Genomic DNA, 18,077 nt, shown 5'->3' with positions numbered 1-18,077 from the left:
GGTTATTGTTGTTATTTTTGTTGTTGTGTGTATTTGCTTGTCATGCTGTGTGTTTCTGGAGTAATTTCGTTTTTTGTTGACATTTTGTGTTTTTCTTGTCATTTTGTGCATTTTTCTGTGATTTTGTGTGATTTTCTATTCTTCTTGTTGTTCTGTGTGTTGTTAAAGTCATTTTGTGCAAAATAATAATTTAAAATATATATATATATATATATATATATATATATATATATATTAGAGAGAAAATTATGTTGCTGTGAAATCAGGGGTGTCATAGAAATATTAATATTGTGTTACATATTAGTGATGTGTTGACTTAAAAAGATTCCTTGATTTTTCAAGGGTTTTATTATTTAAATAATTTCCATGTAAATTGCAGGACGTTTGTAGAATAATTTGCGATAAAGTGCAGGGTTCTAGAATCATTAGTATTAGTAAGTATCATTAGTATTAGTAAGTATTTGCATTCATAAATGACCAAAATAACATAAAAATATGCAGAGAAAAATTGCGAGCCTGCTTATATATTAGAACATTTCATTGAATTTGTGCATTTGAAGGTCCTGAGATATCTTTAAATGATATTACAGTGATTTTTTTTTTTAAACTATCCTTTTTTGTGCAAATTTTTATTTTGAACTAAATCCTTCCACGGGACAAATTTAATGACCTTAAGTTTGACAAATGACATTCAGACAGTGATCACATGCATGTCTAGTTCATTCACAACAGCTTGAAAATAACAAAATGTAATATTTGGATTAAGATTTGGAGAGATTTGGGGTTTAATAATTATCTACAGTGCAGTAATAATTAACAATTTTAACTACTTTAAAAAAAAATGTTGTTAAATTACATTTCAGACCCTCAAACTAAAATCTTGGAGAATTTCTGGGGTCCCAGAACCCATTTCAGAACTCTAGGGAAGGTACATTATTTCTTAAAATTATTAAATTAAGTGTCAATCAGTTATTTGTGCCTCTGAACCTCCAATTAGCTCAACGTATTTAGTCAGAATCCAATATTACTTTACTCTTCCTACTCCTCTCGTCCTATCCAGAGTCGGCGCCAGACAGTATTAAATGGGGGGGGGCATTAAAGAAAACCCTCCCTTTTGATTATTTCAGACGGCAGATTCTCAAGCTTCACTTCCTGTCCTCCATCTGAATTTTGCGCTCTCGCAATGTGAGTGACGTCACGTGAATCAACAGAGCAGGCCATAGACATATACACATTCTATTGGCTGATCCTAACAACAGCTCTGGGGTGCGTTCAGTAGCACAAATGTAAAACAATTACACCACAGTATAATATACTGTATCTATGGAGCAGACTCCTGTCCGCTGTCGGTGAATGGACACAGTCAGATATCTTTGATTAATATAAAGCTCAGTAGTGGGAAGAGTGTGTGCGGGTGGGGGGAGTACAGTAGGTCAGCTGGTGGGGCAGCGCCCGCGAATGCCCACCCCCATGACGCCGACACTGTCTCCTATCTGTGTGTTGCGCGACTCGTCTTTTCTTCTCACCCTGGATGAAGTTCAGCTCAGTCAGGAGCTTCAGTTCTTTGGAGACGTCGAGCTGAAAGTGTCTAAAAGATGGATCTGCAGCCAGAGAGAAATGTTGCAGGTTCTCGATGCCTTTACTCAACCTGGCACAAACAGAAACGGGGGGAAAATGTGTCAGAAGGACGAAAGGGGATCAGGGATTCTTTCATAAAGCTACAGGTGTTACTATTACCTTTTACCAACCAAGCGAACAAACAAGTCAGTTTGCATTTTGTTTGTATCAGGCCTGTGTGCGTTTCATTAAAACAGAACAAAGGCTTATTGTTACACTTTTTTTTTTTTTTTAAATAGGGTGTGTGAGAGCATGAGGAACTGTTTTTTTTAAACAGAGCATGAAGGAATCCATCACTGTTTAAACTGGGTTGGGTTATCAGTTGACACTCGCCACAGTTAAAGGGAGGCAGATGTTAAAAATGTCAGCGATGCATTCTAATGTTGGTTTAGTGTGATTGTACAGGGAACATGATTAATTTATAATAGACAAACAGGGTGTGGTTGTGCATGTTAACCAGTCAGGAGTATTGATAGAAGCTTTTGACAAAAAGTGGGGCATAAAAATCTGACTTGTAGGATTCAGAGGTGAAAGTAACAGATCACAAGTACTCACGTTACTGTAATTTAGTTGCTTTTATGGGTACTTACAAGTACTGTTTTGAGTATATTTCTAAATCAGTAATTTTACTTGTACTTAAGTACGTTTTAAAAGAAGTATAGTAATTTTTTTACATTTCTATACCCAACCGTTACTGAGTCAGTTATTATTTTTTGTTTTAAAATGATAAACTAACATTGGGAAACTACAAAAAAAATGAAATAACCAGACAACAATCAAATGCATCACATCATAGCTGACGAAACAGCATTGAATGCTGGTAGGGCTGGGCGGTATACCGGTTCACACCGAATAACGGTATATATTTTCGTTATAATGTGACTTTTTAATATACCGCCGTATCGGTGTATTTGATTACACAACTTTCGCTACGCTGCGCCGCGTTTCAGACCGGACCCTTTTCAACGTTGCACTTCTAAATAAGAAGGTAAACAGTAGCGCTCTGGTGTTTGTTACGGTGTAAAACATACGTGTCAATGGATCAAAAAGACACAATTGAAAGCTCTGAAGCTGCATGTGCCTGCGTGCGCATGCCTCTGCTACAGGAGAACAACACTCACGGACACGGAGGCACAGTTAGCTTAGCATGTCGGCAGCTTGGCAGTGATACACAAAAAAAGAGAGCAAAGGATCACAATTTGTAATTCCTAGAACGTGGAAATAATAAGTCCTGGTGGAGCTGCAAACAAAATGCTACCTTATTCACCATAACAAACCACCATAGCACTGAGTATGCAGCATTTAAAGCTAGAAATCAAGCTAATGCTAAAGCTAAGCTAGCGTGGGCTGCTGTTATTCTACAATATTCACTCATCATGACAGTAAAATAAACCATTCTAAGTCAATCTACTGCAGTGATTCATCTCTCAACCAATGCTGTGAATGTCATATACCGTGAAACTGTTTGAATTTTGAAAAATACTATGATATACATTTTTGGTCATACCGCCCAGCCCTAATATACTGGTTATTTTCTCAGTTTTAGAGTTCATAGATTTAGCTACACTTTGAGCCTGAGATTGAATTCATTGGTGTTATATATTTTTTTAAAGAATTATACACTTTGCCTGTGTGGAAAATAAATTGTTCCAATTGTGCAAGATTTGCACTCTTCCTTTTAAAATGTATACATGAGATGTTTACTGTATGCAAGGGAACCGTGGTGAGATTTATTACCATAAAGAAATTTATTTTTTTTACTTTGAGTACTGTTTAATTGAGCTCATTTTTACATGTACTTGAGTATTTTATGTATGACTTACTTGTACTTGAGTACAATTTCTATCAAGTAACAGTACTTGTACTTGAGTAGGATACATTAGTACCTCTGTAATTAAGTGAGAGTCCAACTAACACAAACCTGTTGTGTGTTTGGCGAGCCGCCTGCACGAAGCAGGGCTGGTCGCTTTCTTTCAGCAGTTCTTGGGCGAACGCCATCAGCCCTGCGTGTTCCATCAGGCTACGTCTCTCTGACACTTGGGCGGCCAGCGCCTCGCCTCGTTTGTGCCGCGCCCCCTCTAGAGCCAGAGTGAGTGACGCATGGCGTTCAGCCAGAGCGGCCGTCAGATCCCTGATGCTCTGAGCCAGCTGCTCTCTGGCTGAGACACTGTTTACCTGATGATACAAAAGATAGTAAACACTGCCACTGTTTTTACAAATGTGGCCTAAAACCTTTGAAATGTACTTATCAGAAGATTTATTATTATAACGCATTATTATGCACTGTATTCATTCAATTGCCTTTTAAAATGGGACTGTGTTCCGCCATCTTGAAATCATGTGATTGATGACATCACATGGCCCCACTGCCTGTAAACATCCCATTGTTTTCTATTGGTGTGAATCATTCAGTCTGCTTGTGAGATAATTTAACAGCTTTTTCAGTCAAAATGTCAACGTGTGCTGCTTTTGGTAGCTCTAAATAATCAGAAAAAGTTAAAGATGTCGATGTAAACCTCTTTTGTTTACCAAAAGAGAATAAAAACAGTTGCAATCACAGGGGGTGACAGTTCCAACTCTGTGGTTTGGTAGTATAGACAAGGAAGCAGAGAAGAAGAGCTCTCCTAAGGCACCTTTAATCCCCCTTAAACGGTGCACAGCTGACGCTCTGGTGGCTGAAGTTGACAAGTAAATCCCGGACTGTTGAAGGAATCCTACCCAAAATGACTTGGTTTGTGTGTCTTAAACAGTTGTGAGTCTACAACTGTGTTTATCTTCTTTCAGTAAACAAAAAAGGATTACATCATCATGTTTCACCTTTTCTGTTTTTTTAGAGCAACACAAAAGAAGCACAAGTTGTTATTTTGACTGAAAAAGCTGCAATATTATCTAAAAAACAGGCTAAATGCTTCACACCAATAGAAAACAATGGGCTGTGTACAGGCAGTGGGGCCGTGTGATGTCATCAATTACGTGATTTCAAGATGGTGGAAGACCGGCTCTAAAACTGTAAGGTAGTCCCATTTTTAAAAGGCAGTTCAACAAATATGGTGCAAATTAATGTGTTTTTGTTTTTTAGGTATACTGGTAGATCCAGGGGTTCTCAACTGGTCTCACCCTGGGACCCACATTTTGCCACAGTCATTAAATCGCTTTTTTTTTTAGAATTCAGTCAACCAAACTTAGTTTTTCAAAAATAGCTGTTGAAAACACGTATATATAATCTTTTTAAAATATAAATCTATGTATTTCCCTGTGTAGCATGCATTTCACAGCGTGCCTGTCAAAAGAAAAGTTTCTTTCAAAATAAGACAAGTCCAACTTGAGAGACATTAAGTATTTATTTATTTATTTTTGACTAGCTGTCCATGAACCATCCAGTACAGCTCCGCGACCCACTTTTGGCTCCCGACCCACCAGTTGAGAATCGCTGTTCTAATAAGTACATTTCAAAGGTTTTAGGCCACATTTGTAGAAACTGTGGAGGATCCATTCAAATATAATTTCCCCATAATACTGTATTATGTGCCTCAGTGTTTAAGTGTCTAAGTTAAAACATGTTACTTTAGATATTTTACGCCATCTGTGCTGAAGGTTATTTCTCGCTCAATCAAAGAACTGCTATAATCACCTCAGTCTGAGTGATGGCGCTCTCCAGCTGGGTAATCTGACCCAGGACTGTGTCCTGATTGGCCAGAATGTAGTTCATCTCCTTTGTAATCTTCTCCTGTGAAATGACCAGCAGAAACACAACAAAGACAAAAACACAACAGCTCAACAGTTTGCAACTTTAATTCCCCCCTAAATATACATCTTTCCAATCCTTAACAGCCGTTCTAGTTTATCTGTGTTAGTCGTACCTTTAACGCTTGGTACGCCTGTGTTACTGGGAGGATTTTGTGCCCCGTGTGGATCCGCCGCAGTTTGCAGAGAGGGCAGAGCAACCGCTGACAGGTCCTGCAGTAGAACTGCAGCTTCTCCTGGTCGTGATCTGGGCACGTCAACACCTGAAGGAACAGCAACAATCAGTTGACTAGCAGAAAGAAAGCGATGGCCATTACACACACACACACACACACACACACACACACCACAGAAATGACTAATCAATCTCAAACTCATCATTTACTCTAACGAAACACTGACTACCTCAAAGATAACTCGCCTCAAGCAGGATTAAATAAGTCAGACATGGGCAACTCACTGGCAGAGTGAACAATATTGTACAGACCCCAAAGTAAACTACAAAAATGACAGCAAAAATCTATCATGACTCCAAAAACATACAAAATTACAATTACAATATAGAAAAACATAACAAAAACACACAAACTGACAAAAAATACACACAAAAATGAGTCCAAAAACACAAAATGACAACAAAAATTCACAAAGTGAGTCGTAACACAAGCAAAGTGAGTAGTAGACAAACAGATTGAAAAAATACACAAAAGAACAAAATTGGACCAAATTAATCCAAAAACCTTAAGAAATAACAGAAAAAATACAAAAGAAATAAAAGCATACAAACCCTTTGTTCTTTTCTGTATTAATGCTAAGTAAGGTTATTCCATTTTTTTTCTTCTTTTTTTTTTTTTTAAAGTAGGGTTATTATTCTATTTTTTTTCTTCTTCTTTTTTTTAAAAAAGTAGGGTTATTATTCTATTTTTTTATTAAAGTAGGGTTATTATTCTATTTTTTTTATTTTTTAAAGTAAGGTTATTATTCTATTTTTTTCTATTAAAGTAGGGTTATTATTCTATTTTTTTTCTTCTTTTTTTTAAAAGTAGGGTTATTATTCTATTTTTTTTTTTTAAAGTAGGGTTATTATTCTATTTTTTTTTTAAAAGTAGGGTTATTATTCTGTTTTTTTTCTTCTTTTTTTTAAAAAAAGTAGGGTTATTATTCTATTTTTTTTTTAAAGTAGGGTTATTATTCTATTTTTTTAAAAAATAGGGTTATTATTCTATTTTTTTTTAAAGCAGGGTTATTATTCTATTTTTTTTTTTTTAAAAGTAGGGTTATTATTCTATTTTTTATTTTTTTTTTAAAGTAGGGTTATTCTAAATGGTGACATGAATGTTGAAAACACTGTATTTCTGAAATGTGTGATGTAATGACTTGGAATTGCACTGTAAACAACACTGTGGCTTTCATTAGGTCAGTTTTAAAGGCCTCAGAGATTCATGATAAATACATGATTTATGTGTAAAGTTCAGCTGAACTAAACTTCATTTTGGTGCTACTATGTCATAAGCTCCACCACAGGCGTATTCAGGCCGTCCCAGTACCTTTGGTCTGAAGTTCAGCGTGGGCAGGATGTGCTCGTGTTGTGCCCGTGGCGTCCCCCATGGATGGTACAGCTTGAAACACTCGTTGCAGAAGTTGGCTTTGCAGTCGCCGCATCCTTTGGTGGCCTCCAGTGTTTGAGGAGGTTTACAAAACTGACACAACACAGCCACACTGCCCAGACTCACAGTGTGTCTGTACCTAGTGATGGGGGAAGAAACAGAGGCTTTTTAATGTAGAAGAAGTCATAGTAACACTTTACCTGAAGTTTTATACAAAAGGCTGACATTACGCTGTTAGCCTTAAGTATAAAGCCTTATGACATATTGCTAAATTATTGCACATATCGCTAAATTATGACACCGTTTGCAAAATTATGACACATGACGCTAAATAATGACACCCATCACTAAATTTTGACACTTTTTGCTAAATTAGGACACCTTTCACTAAATGATGACACCGCTAAATTATGAGACATATCGCCAAATTATGACAGATATCGCTAAATTATGACACGTCACTAAATTATGATACCGTTCGCTGAATTAGGACACCTTTTGCAAAATTATGAGACATATTGCTAAATTATGACACACATCACTAAATGATGACACCTTTCACTAAATTATGACACATATCGCAAAATTATGACACCTTACGCTAAATGATGACACCTTTCGCAAAATTATGATACCTTTCGCTAAATGATGACACATATCACCAAATTATGACACCTTACGCAAAATTATGATACCTTTCACTAAATTATGACACATATCGCAAAATTATGACACCTTACGCTAAATGATGATACATTTTGCTAAATGATGATACCTTTGGAGCTATGTTGGCCTTTTTTGGGTTAGGTGGAGGGATCTAGTGGGGTTAGGTAGGTTTAGGGTTTAGGGTTAGGGTAACAAACGACTCTTAATGACAGCTTCAGTGGCACCTTATTGATGCTAATGTGTTATGTCGTAATAATGACAGCATAATGTCAGCCGCGCATTCACGCTGATGATTTCAGAATGAAATACCTTTCAACTATCCGCTCCAGGGTGAGGTTACGCAGGCAGTCTGTCAGTCCCTTTTCTCCCAGTTCAACGTTTCTCCCACACGGACCGCAGGGAAACATCATGACTAAGGGCGGCCCCTCTTTACGCCGTCGCCCTGCATACACTCCATGCCCGGGGGAGCGTTGCATGGATGGTGACGGAGGGTGGGTACCTGAAAATAAGTCACACCCTCACTATGATCCCATTATGTGTTGAGAAAGAAAGGTGTGATAGATGAGGTCATACCTGAACGCAGCACCCGGTCGATGGGACGCTGCTCAGCTTTGGGCGTGGGTCTGCGCGCCTGTCGGGGGGAGCGTGTGTTGGGCGTGGAGGCTGGAGAGTTGGGCTCTGGTGGGAGGTCTGGAGCAGGGTAGCCATTTGCAACCAAGACCTCGGAGGCACACATGAGACACACGCTGTGCTGACATGGCAACACCACAGGCTGCTTGACTACGTCCTTACACACGGGGCAGTGCAGCTCGTGCTCCAAGCTCTTCATGTTGGACTGTGGACGACAAAGAGGGAGTGACTTTCCACCAATCATGACACGAGAAATGAAACATAGCAACAATGAACAAACATGAACAAAAGGCAATTAAATTAAAAAAATAAATGCCAGGAAAACCCCCCAAAAAAAACCCGTCCACTATAACAGTTAAACTTTATTTGACGAAAACAGAGCAGAAAATAAACAAATAAATAACAACAGATGATTGATTATCACAAAGTAGTAAGTTTTTGGGACCTGGAGATGCTATAGATCAGGGGTTCTCAACTGTTTTGCCCACATTTTGTCATTACACAGTCATTAAATTGCGACCCACTTTCTTTTTAGAATTCAATCAACCAAATCTAGTTTTTCAAAAATAGCTGTTGGAATCTATTTTAAACATAGATCTATATATTTTTCTGTGAAACATGCATTTCACAGCATGCCTGTCAAAAGAAAATGTTCTTTCAAAATAAAAGACAAGTCCAACATGAGAGATATAAAAAATGTATTTATTTTTGACCAGCTGTCCACGACCCACCCAGTACTGGTCCGCAACCCACTTTTGGGTCCCGACCCACCAGTTGAGAATCACTGCTATAGATATTATACTAAATTGTGACGAAGTGGTAACTGTATATTGACTATAAAGACATTATTATGTATTTATCTATTTATTGTTTTTGTTTTTCTCTGAAATAAATGAATAAAAATATATTATTTACAAAATGGTGGTAGTGTTTTAAACTAGATCAGGGGTGTCAAACTCATTTTAGTTCAAAGGCCAAATAAGGAGTCGTTTGATCTCAAGTGAACCACAGATTTTATGCTGGAAAACAAGTGATTTCAACATTATTGTAAATAATAGTTTGTATATGTATACAAAATATGTAAAAACCCAACAATATCCAAGCAATAAGTCACAGATATCCGTCCCAACAGGTTTTTCACTATAAATTAATTAAATTAAATTAATTTCTACCTAATTAAGAAAAATGCTATTTAATAACTGAAGCAAAATTACAAGATTTTGTAAAAATTTTTAGGTTTTTTTTTTTTTTTCCAACAGTTTAACATTAAAAATGACTGCCATCATATGATATAAGCATTGTTGAGTTTCATTTACACATTGATTCATGTTTCCTCTGTTATTTTGACTTTGTCCTCCGGGCTGAGTTTGACGCTCCAAAGTGCCGGATCTGGTCCACGAGCCTTGCGTTTGACACGTGAACTAGATGTTTACCAGAGTGCTCCACAGTTTGCATTTTCTCACCAAAAAATGTTTCCTCCTGCTTTTATGATGTTCCACTAAAAACTCCCTGTAAAGTAAACGACGCAATTTCATTTCAGCAACCTTGTGTTTTCACAGAAATGCCATTTTGTATTATTAAAGATCAGATTATCCACCATGACAATCCTGCAGCTTGTTTTTCAGCCAAAAAAAAGTTCATGTGCGATTGCAACGGCAGTGCAATGTGTTCAATAAGAGTCAACATTTGATTTGCTGCCTCTGCAAAATAGAAACATCTGCTGCTGTGTGGCATCGAGCAGGATCGTCACTAAATATGAATGAGGATCAAACATCAATTATTTAAACACTGCAACCTTTAGATAGCAGCTCAGTCAGAACACAAGCTCTGAGTTCACATAAACCGTTTCTTTTTTTATTCAAATTTACGTAAGTTACATGTGAAATTAGTGAAAAGAATTATAACGACAGGTAATACATGTCTATGGGAATGAGTTGGGGTGCACAGCCCTCCAGAATCTGCAACCCCAGGACCAGGGTTGGGTGCAAAGGCTTGAGAAGTGATTTTCCATCACACACTGTTGTATGTCAGGCCTTGTGGTTGACGTATGATGGATTTATGATACTGTATTGTGAACCACCTCATGGTTCTATGAATGTTGAGGGCGGGGCAGAGAAAGACAGGAGCAGCTGGAGCTGAAATCACAGTTGGTTTCACACAGCGATGACAGTTGGAATGACCTCATTAATGACCCCATTAATGAGTGACTAGTAATAGGTGAAAGAATTACAGCCTGCTTAGTGCTGCACTGATTAATAAATCAGTTTGTCAGCTATTATTCTTCCTATTATTTTATTATGAGGCGTATTTGGAACTAACATTGTGCTGTATGTCAGTGTTTCCCAACTTTTTCTGTCACACGTACACCCCGAGGCCTCTTTTCAGATCAGGAGAACCCCTTCGTCACTCCAATTCAGTAACCTTTCTTGTTTTATTTACATGTTGTTACTATGTTGGTCTCTGAAATCTCTTACAGCATGAAAATGTCAACCTGTACATTTAACGCACACTAAATATCAATTTCGTGCATCACAATTATTGTACATCAAATAATATATTTACCTCCATTTTTAGTAATTGTGTGTAACATGTTAGTAACAATTTATTAGGATATTAAGGCCACAATGTTGTTTATTCCATTAATGCTGTTTATTGTCAACTGGTGGAAAACATGTTGGATGAGCATGTACAGTGTCTGAAATAGGCTTAAATATGACTCAGCATGTTGGAAATAGATTCATCAATGTTTCCAAGTGCCCCCTGCAATGTGTTAAAGTACCCCTAGGGTACATGTACCCCTGGTTGGGAACCACTGCTGTATGTTAATCAGGAACGTCTGAAGTTAAACTTTAGGTTTTATTTCATCTGTACCGAGGAAGACCGCACACACATAAATAGTTTATACACACACAAAGCAGTAATTGGTTGTGCATTCACCAACAGACATGTGTTATTTGCATGTTCTCAGGTAACATTCACTGGTTTGCTGAGTACTCTATATAATGTCTGATAGAGCTGGGACGATGTGCACGTGTCCCAATTTGATTTTATCACCATACTTGGGCGCCGATTTGCTTTACATTGCGATATTGATTTATTGAAATAAGATAATAGCACATGGAGGTAGCGGTACGTGCCCTACACTATACATGCAGTGAACCTATGACCACATACGCCGACACGACATGGTCAAATAAATAAGTAAATATATAAATTGATTCTGGGAAGATACAGTATATCAATTTGAAAATTTAATATAGTCGTGAAAAAAAAATTGTGATATATCGTAAATCCATATTTTCCCCCACCCCTAATCTTTTATTGCACAAATTAAGTACATCAACTAGTTTTTTTGTTATTGGAAGTAAACAAAAAATATCGGAGGATTTTGAAATAACAAATACAATTCACAACAAAATTCCAAAAGACTATACAAACGCATTCAAACATATTGGAAATTGAGGTTTAAAGGGTCAAATAATATAGGGATGTATTAGATATTAGATACATTTTTGCTATTGTCTCACAGATATTATTCACCAAGCCTTAAATTAAATTATAGCTAATAGAGACATTTTATTTTTTATTTTTTATTTTTTTAATTCTCCATGCATTTTTCCTGTGTCGTCCTTTGGCAAAAGTTGAGTTATTTGGTTTTTCTTGATCAGCGACAGTTGTGCATTATTTCCTAATTATTTAGTCACAAACTGTACTCATAAAGTAGGAGCTTTCCCACTTTACATGGAACAAACTCCTTCTTTTTCATCTCAGATGTCTTTAACACACAACAACAACCAACAGAGTCTGTATGGTTCCCTTTTATAATGTGATGTGGTGATGTGATGTGAGCATCAGGTCAGTTTGTCACTGCAGAGCGTAAATCATGCAGATTCTGCATAATTAGCAGCTATGATCATTAAAAGGGAGGCGTTTCCTCATCAGCAGCACTAAATACTAGTCACATCATTCAGTCAAATGGAGTAAAACATTTCAGAGAAGGAAAAAGTGACCTTGACCTGATCTGTCAAATTGGATGAATAGACATTCGTTCATGTTTCTTCACTGTCTAGATTCACTGTGTCATTCCCCAATGTCAGCACCGGCCTGGATGTCTCCATCTGCTCCTCCATCACATTCAGGCTAAAGCTCTGCGTTGCTGCGGTAACTGAACACAGCAGGAGGGGATGCTTTTCAGCCTCCCGGTGATGATGATGATGATGAGGATGATGATGATGATGCTGAGGCTGAGGCCTGTGGGCTGCTGGCTGCACTTACCTTCACCTGGAATCTGGGCGCCATGACAGTAGGCTGTGTGTGAGCGTGTTTCCAGCAGAGGAGGAGGAGGAGGTGGAGTGGGGTGGGAGGGGTGAGGGGGAGGTGGGGGGTCTTTCTACGGGCTGTGTGCACACTGTGCACCCGCAGGCCTTGCCTCAGTCCATCGTGTCTGAAATCCAACTATAGCCTATGATGTGCTATTTTTTATTTTAACCCCCTGTGTGCCGAATCAGCAGCTCCCTCATCTTTGCATCGCGTCTCCATGGAAACGCGCATCCTATCACACCCACGAATGAGAAAGTCTGTTTTCCCTTCTGCTATTTGACATCTGCGATGTGTTTAATTATTATTATTGTAATAAAGAAGCTGGTTGTAATTGCTGTTTCTCAGCGCACACACCGGTGCTGTTTATCAAAGCCGCACATGCTTTGGTTTCACACGTTTCCCTAACGTACAGTGTGAAAATAGGCTACAAACAACGACATTTCCGTTCACCGGTGGTTAATAGGAGGATAAACACTCACGCTGATCCGAGCCAAAGCCTCCATCGCAGACGTGGCCGTTTTAAAATCCATTTCTGCCATTTTTAGTGCCGTCGTCCGCCATCAGTCTCCATCATCTGGTTGTTCCCAGTGTGTGTTGTTGATCCTCTTCCTCTGATCTCATACCAACAGGAAAACCAGACAACTGTGGCTCCGCTTTGGTCCTTTCATCGTTTGCTGCTGATTCCCAAAGACGCGCAGACGGTGGGAACGCGCGTTACGCACGTAAAGAACAAGAACGTACGCGTCATTCAGCGGGTTAATATCAATGAAATAAATAAATGTGCTTTTGGTAAAGCTGTTCCATGTGTGACCATGGTGAAAATAACAGATGACTGATGGTGGTTGAGTCCTCATCCCGCCACCTGCCCAGAGGCTGGAAAACCTGCAACCTCAGCATAATGTCCAAAATCTATAGATATAAACACATGATCAGTTACATCTGAAATGAACCTAATTATGAATAGGCTCATCATATGGTTAAATGTGTCATTAAAATAAAGTATTTTGAGAATACATGTTTTGTGTTGTTGACATGTCTCATGTTTCAAATGTGCTATATATATATATATATATATATATATATATATATATATATATATATATATATATATATATATATATATATATATATATATATATATATATATAGCTTCTTCTTTCTTCTCTCGACGAGGACAGTCGCACTCTCTGTTTCTCCCTCCCTTCCATTCTTATCTCTCTCCCAGCTGCTGCTTTGTCTGGTCTTGTGAGCCTAACAAGAGCCTCTCTCTGTAACTCATCCAAAACCGGAATAATGGAATTAATTAGTTGGTCTCTCAGTGCTATCGATCAGATTTTTTCGACGAAAAGAACCTGGGATGGTGAACCCCGATGTCTAAGCGGGACGTTTGCGGCTGGATACACACTTGACCCTTGGCGAGTTGTGTGTCTGTCCATCCTTTCCGTGGAAGACGTGGAGGACATCTACATGATTGGAATAATGATAGTAGGCATGCTGCTGATCGGAGCTGGTGGCTTCCTAATCTATCGAAAAGTCCGTACTACGCTTGCGACTGTTTTGGAAAAGCTGCCGGTGATTTCTGAAGGATGTAGCAGCTGCTCTGAACACTCAGACTCATGTGTTGATAAATATCAAAAGCAAGCTGCTTTTGGATCGTCTACGCGTTATGGATAACAACTGGGAGAAGTTGGAGACCCGGCTTGGAAGTGGAAACTAGGCCACTCATTGGATTACAGCAGAGAGACCCAGGACAGAAGGCTATTGGAAATTGACATATTCTGTATCAAATCACATTGTTTATCTCCCTTTAAGCTCCCCAGCTAGCCAAGGCTAAAGCCAAGGTTGTCTCAACTCTTATCACCAGGAAGTTTCTGCAGACGGCGGCTCTTACCCCCACTCCCTCCCCCCGCTCCTTCCCTACATTCCCACCAGGAACTGTTGATGCTGAACTTTTCCACACGTCATCTGGTTATCAGTAACGCAGCTACAGGTCTTCAACTTCAAATGCCTCGTTGGCCATCTTTCCCCACCTCCCATCCGCAGCTGCATGGAGGCGTGGTTGCAGCGCCCATTGGCAGCACGCCCATGTCCCCAAATGGCTGGAATCCTGCTGTTCTTCCCACCTGACGCCCTCCCCCAGCCAACCTCCAACCCAAACCTTCCCACATGCCTTGTCTCGAGTTGTTTGACTGTGTCATGCTTACATTTATGTTTGCGGAGGCGGTTTTTTTCCTGGTTTCACACTGCTTTCTCTGTTTTGGGAAATCAGTTTCAAACTGGCAGTTTTTTTTTCCCCCTCACCCCTCCTCTCCTCCTGTTGTTGATCCCTTTTTCACCTAAATATGTGGGCGCCGCAAATGGCTGCTCCGGTGTGTTGATGTGTCTTCTTTCACTGCAACTACCAAGTCAAATTCCTCGTATTGTTCTAAACTGTACCTGGTCAATAAAGCTCTTCTGATTCTGATTCTGATTGTGATATATTAGAACAATGATGACATGATTTGGTTTGAATCTTAGACTGCCATGAATTGTCCGTTTCTGTTTAAGCGTTCTATTTGCACAGAGTGGAACATTTTGCATTTTAATTAGGAAAAATCGCTGTTATTGTTCATTTCATTTATTTTATTATATTCCTATTGAGTTGAAAAGGTTATAACCAGTGTAAGTTCAAGTTCAATTTATTTGCCATTAGTAGTGAAAAAAACCCACATTGGAATACTTATGCAAAAATCCACCAGTATGCACCAGAGACAGCAACAACAAACGCCAAAATAGACTAAATAAAATAACACAGTAAAGGGAAACATTTGACACTATGAAATGAGGCGATAAAAACACACCCTATTTAAAACAATACAACAATAAAAGTGCAAGAACAGCCTTCAAAGTGCTTTGTTCAGCCTAATAACAGCTTGTGGGAAGAAGCTGTTATTGTGGCGAGATGTCCTGCATCTCAATGAACTCTATCTTCTCCCGGAGGGAAGGATCTAGAACATGGCTTTACCAGGGTGGCCAGTACCAGTAAATGTAGTATGTCCAGAAGTAAAGTCAAATATAAGCAGTGATATTTTTCCAATAGTATTTTATTTTGTGTTTTTCCCTCACCAGAATAATGTATCATATAGTTATTGTGAGGCCATTATCACCTGTCATATTGTATCGTTAGCTCTATCTATTGCCCCATCCCTATTATTTTTACAAAGCGAGGCCTGGTGTTTGTTGACTCTTGCTAGGAAAACTTTTATTGAATCTTTTTCACTCTCTAATTTTCCTGGACAGTTCTGATCGTTTCTATATTTCTATATAGTTTATTAGCCTCTCCATAACCTGAGTCATGCTTTTAGTGAAGAGCAGTGATCATGTGTAGATGTTCTATAACAAAAACATTAGCTCTCAGTTCCCCTCATTATCTTACCTTGTCTGCAAACTGATGATGATGCTGACATTGAAAGGGTTTTTTTTTTAACAGGTCAATGTACCATTCAGTGAGGCGTATTCACATATTTTATGTTCTTTCCTGTCGGTGTCTTCATTGTCACTCGAGGGTGAGATTCTTCCATTGTCTTTCATGTGGGACAGGCTTTGTGCTGCCATCTCTTTGATGACTTATGAAATCCATAATTATCATGTGACAGTTTGAAGTTTGCGTCTTTCAATCACGTTCTTTGATCATAAACTGGACTGACGGCTCAAAAGAATTTATTTTACAGCCAAACTCATTTCAACAGTAATCCATCATTTCCTAAACCAGCTCCTCGTGTTCACATTTGACACTCTGAGAAACATCAAAGACACTTTGTTTGGCGTGCGTCAAAGACACTTTGTTTGGCGTGCAGTCAGGGTAGGCAAGGTAGGCAGTGCCAACCCAAGGGTGAATTGATATTTTGATTATTTGTTTTAATTATAATATAATGATAAATTATTTGTTTTTCCATTTCCAATAGCCTACAGTACCTACAAGTTTGAAAGTGTCAGCATTTTGCCCAAATGACTAAACATCGCTGGTCTCACTACGCTAAGTGGAAGGAGGAGGCCACACCCCCTCCCAAAAGCACACTGCTGATCTGCCTCGGTTCCCATAGTGTGTTTTTATGTGTTTGTGCATGTGCAGTTAGTTCCCCAAGATGAAAACCATTTACATAACCGTGCTACGCTAAACGCTATATGTACGTTCAGAGTGCATAAGTGAATAGATATCACGTGACTGCTGCTGCTACGTTCTCTAGCTAGTGGGCGGGACAACACTACAGGCAGGATGACAGCGCTAGAGATGATAAAGTAACTTTCTTTTAAGGAAAAAACAACAGCTTTTAAAAGATGGGAGACCAACACCTGAGCTACCAGACCTTCAGCAAAGGAACAATTTACTTTGTGAATGCTCCTCACTGAGGATGTTCTGAGTTGTTGTTGTTGTCATTTTCTCTGTGTTTCTGTGTTTCCAACACAAACAACGGATGCGCTGCTGCGTCATGAGATATATCTTGTTGGGAGTGTATGGAGGCTTTATTAAATAATTGTTTATGTTTATTTAATGGTGTTTTACGATGTTGATTTTGTTAGATGGATAAATTCTTGTTCATGTGGATCTTGTTGGGTTTTTTGTTTACGATTATGAATTTTTATATTTTGATAATTGATATTTGTTGTAAATTGCGCTATACAAATAAAGTTGATTTGAATTAACACTTGCCAGCAGAAACATATGGAATTGTCATTGGTGTTGACATTGGTGGTCTGGATTTGCAACGCCCTGCCTACCCTGCCCTAGTGCTCACGGCACGTCACTGATTGTTTGTAAAAAAAACAAACCTCATCGAACATTTGCATAAACTGCCTTTTTCACATTCAGATTGAATGAACATACTTCATTGTTTTTTGTTTTTGTTTTGTTTTTTGCATGAATATGATAAGAAACATAACCTCCAATAGGATGCTTTACATTTTAGACCAGAGATGGGAAACTTTGATCATAGTGGGGGCCACGAAAATGTGAGTTTTTGATTGGAAGGCCACGATATGAGAATTCATGCCAGCATTAAGAATCTAACACAGGGGTCTGCAACCTGTGGCTCTAGAGCCTCATGTGGCTCTTTGACTCTTATGCAATGGCTCCCTATAGCTTTAAAAAAAATATTGAAATAAAGAGTTATTTTCTTACAGAGGCTATTAATGATTAATGACAAATAAAATCATGCTATAACAATTTGTTAACCTTAAAATAAATCACATTGTGCAGTGACTCAGCACCTTCCTACGTCACCTCCTGGAACATCTACAGACCTTCAACTTTCCTGCACCTGTGGCGAACCTTAAGTTTTAAATCCCTGGTAAGATAATTAAACCAACAAAAACACTATTCTGGAAGAAAATACAGATTTTAATTGTGCGGGTACAGATTAATTTAACCGCCAATGTGCCAGCTAAATATGCACGTTTTATGTGTGGCAAAAAAAATAGCAATTAACATGTGTTGACATGCGTTACTAAACTTCA

At 38.5% G+C, this 18,077-nt stretch overlaps 1 protein-coding gene across 8 annotated transcripts in view; it reads right to left on the bottom strand.

Annotated features, from left to right (window-relative positions):
• LOC114472132 (tripartite motif-containing protein 46-like) overlaps positions 1-18,077 on the bottom strand; it is a 28,028-nt gene that overhangs the window by 7,257 nt on the left and 2,694 nt on the right. For 6 of the 8 annotated variants that reach the window (XR_003675062.1, XM_028461245.1, XM_028461250.1 and 3 more), the window contains exons 1-8: positions 13,064-13,333; positions 8,208-8,469; positions 7,944-8,133; positions 6,909-7,107; positions 5,478-5,624; positions 5,249-5,344; positions 3,539-3,792; positions 1,527-1,648 (exon numbers count right to left, since the gene is read on the bottom strand). Coding sequence is in view for 7 of the 8 variants with exons in the window: in XM_028461245.1 (XP_028317046.1) it covers positions 1,527-1,648; positions 3,539-3,792; positions 5,249-5,344; positions 5,478-5,624; positions 6,909-7,107; positions 7,944-8,133; positions 8,208-8,469; positions 13,064-13,123 (1,330 nt within the window). In the remaining variant the exon portion in view is untranslated. Of the gene's footprint in view, positions 1-1,526; positions 1,649-3,538; positions 3,793-5,248; positions 5,345-5,477; positions 5,625-6,908; positions 7,108-7,943; positions 8,134-8,207; positions 8,470-12,539; positions 12,612-13,063; positions 13,334-18,077 lie in introns of those variants that run through there. The other 2 variants (XM_028461246.1, XM_028461247.1) reach the window with 2 other exon arrangements.

This window comes from Gouania willdenowi, chromosome 11, assembly GCF_900634775.1.
Source record: "Gouania willdenowi chromosome 11, fGouWil2.1, whole genome shotgun sequence".
NCBI lineage: Eukaryota > Metazoa > Chordata > Actinopteri > Blenniiformes > Gobiesocidae > Gouania > Gouania willdenowi.
The sequence above is the reverse complement of the archived record's forward strand: the minus strand, read 5'-3'. Positions and strand labels throughout refer to the sequence as shown.